This window comes from Anopheles cruzii, unplaced genomic scaffold (assembly GCF_943734635.1).
Source record: "Anopheles cruzii unplaced genomic scaffold, idAnoCruzAS_RS32_06 scaffold02612_ctg1, whole genome shotgun sequence".
Lineage (NCBI taxonomy): Eukaryota > Metazoa > Arthropoda > Insecta > Diptera > Culicidae > Anopheles > Anopheles cruzii.
In genome coordinates, this window is record NW_026456197.1 from 1 (window position 1) to 2,241 (window position 2,241).

At 42.6% G+C, this 2,241-nt stretch overlaps 1 protein-coding gene across 1 annotated transcript; it reads right to left on the bottom strand.

Annotated features, from left to right (window-relative positions):
• Positions 1 to 772: 772 nt before the first annotated feature.
• LOC128276825 (trichohyalin-like) lies at positions 773 to 1,937 on the bottom strand (the record flags this gene model as incomplete). Its single annotated transcript, XM_053015284.1, has 1 exon — positions 773 to 1,937. A coding segment is annotated over exon 1 (1,165 nt), but the record flags the coding sequence as incomplete, so codon positions are not given.
• Positions 1,938 to 2,241: the final 304 nt, after the last annotated feature.

Consider the following 2,241-nt stretch of genomic DNA (forward strand, 5'->3'; position numbering starts at 1 on the left):
ATCCTACTGGTGTGACTGTTTAGCAGTTCTGATGAATCTGCTACACCTCCCTTCCTTTGAAAGAATGAGGCAGCGATTTGAAATGAGCTGTCTCATTCGTTCCTGGCTCGTATTAGTCTGTTTTTATGTACTATTGTTTCCTTAAGGGTCTGCCTGTTCCTTATAGTGCAATTCGTGTGGTCGATGTTTGTAATGGTAAATGGTCCTATGTATACAGGATCTAACTTCTTTCTGTTTTCGTTTGTTAAATAAACTGTGTCTCCTATGCTTATTTGTATTGGGTTGGTGTATTTGTTTGCTGTACCCTTTCTGTTTTCTTTTGCTTCTATTAATTTCTGTTTGGCCACCTCGTTTGATTTTTGTAGTTTGTATCGCATTTCCGTGTAATATTGTTCTATGTTGTGTACTGGATCTGGCTTGCTTTTATATAATTCCTGCGGTAAGTTTGCTGTCCTACCAAAAATTAATTCGTATGGTGTGTAACTTGTATCTGTGTGTGGGGTTGTGTTGTATACAAATTCGTAAAATTTGGTCCAATCGTCCCAATCATCGTGATGCTCGTTTGAAAATGTTCGTAAATATTCGTTTAGACATTAATGATTCTGTTTTAACTAACCTATTGTTTATGGGTGCTAATGGATCAACGATGGACAACAATATTATGCTGCTGCTGGTGGTACCCATCTTCCGTCAGATGGTCTCAATGCTGCTGGTGGTACCCATCTCCCGTCGGATGGTCTTAATTCTGCATGATCTGCGTGATCGTACCTACCATGTTCCTTTTCGTCTGTGATGTGCATCTCCGATGGTTGCTGCGATCGTGGCAACGGTTGTTGCTGTGGCTGCTTCTGCGGCTGCCGGATGTTCGCAAGACACAGTAGAAACGAGTCTGTGTCCAACTTCTCCGTCTGCTTTGACGGTTGATCGCCTGCTTCAACGCCTTCCAGGTTTAAATCATCGTTCTCCTTGATCTCGTACACTGTCGTGAGGGCACCGGTTGCTTCTTTCCGTCCGTGTTGTCGTTTGCTAATACACTCGATGGTTTCAGCCTTATCTTCTTTCACTATAGCGGCTATCACTGCTGGTTTTGCTTCTTGAGTCATTTTCACTAATTCGTCACTATGAGTTGCTGTTGCACGCCTTTTCGCTGCTTTACTCTCGTCGTAGGTGTCCGACTTATTACTTCGTTTTCTATTCTTACTCTTTACCTTTGTAGTCGGCGATATGATCGGTACTTCTCGTACTGCGTCTACTGTTTTTCCGCGTGTACTTTTTCGACACAACTTATTCGTTGCACTTTCCTCGTTACTGTAACTGTTCGTGAAGGATCTATAGTCCTCTGCTTCCTGGTCTTCATTCTGTTCATATAAATCATTGATTGATATATCCTTTTCTTTGTTCTCATCGTTAAGTAATTCCTCGATCATTTCTCGTATTTGACAATCCGTTTCTTCTTGCTCTTTGCGTTCTTTTTCTTCGTTTTCTTCAAACTTCTGGCGAGCCTCTTCCTCGCTACGTTTGGTTTCTTCTTCACGACGACGTGTTTCATTGATGGCTTCGATCCGGCGCTGTTCCTCTACCAGACGGATCCTGTCTTCCTCCAATCTGCGCAGTCGTTCGAGATTGCGCTGCCATCTGATCTGCTCTTCGTTCCATTTGCACTTAAATTTCGCCTCCCATTCGGCTTGTCGATTTTTCTCTACCTCTTGTTGACTTAAAAACGCACTTGCGTTGGGCGTCGTCGCACACTTCTGATGAGTCTCGTACCTAGAGACGAAGCTTCTCTGGTTTCCGTATTTAATATTTTGACAGCCCTGGCTGTGTTGATATTGACGCTGGATACTTTGGATTTGGCGCCTGTTACACTGAAACGGGCGCTGGTTACTCTGTTTTGCTTCATATATTTGTGCATCGTCGTTGTTTGTCTCGTTTTCCATGACTTTCTGTACAGCCTCACTAATTTTGCTGAATGTTCCAGCCTTTAAGATAATTCTCGTTTCAGGATTTCTTATACCGTTTATAAGTGCTTCAACTCCCTTTTTTGTAGCCATGATGTGTGCTCTATCTACAGGGATCTGTTCCTTAATGTAGATACATTTGAGTTGAGCGGTTAAATTTTCTGCTTCGTTGCAAAATTTTTCGGCGGTTTCTTCCTGTTTCAGGGCTTTTAATTTAGCGATCCAACTATCGGACGTCATTTTCGATTCGCAGTATTCCTTTAAGTTGCTCAATAGCTCTGCG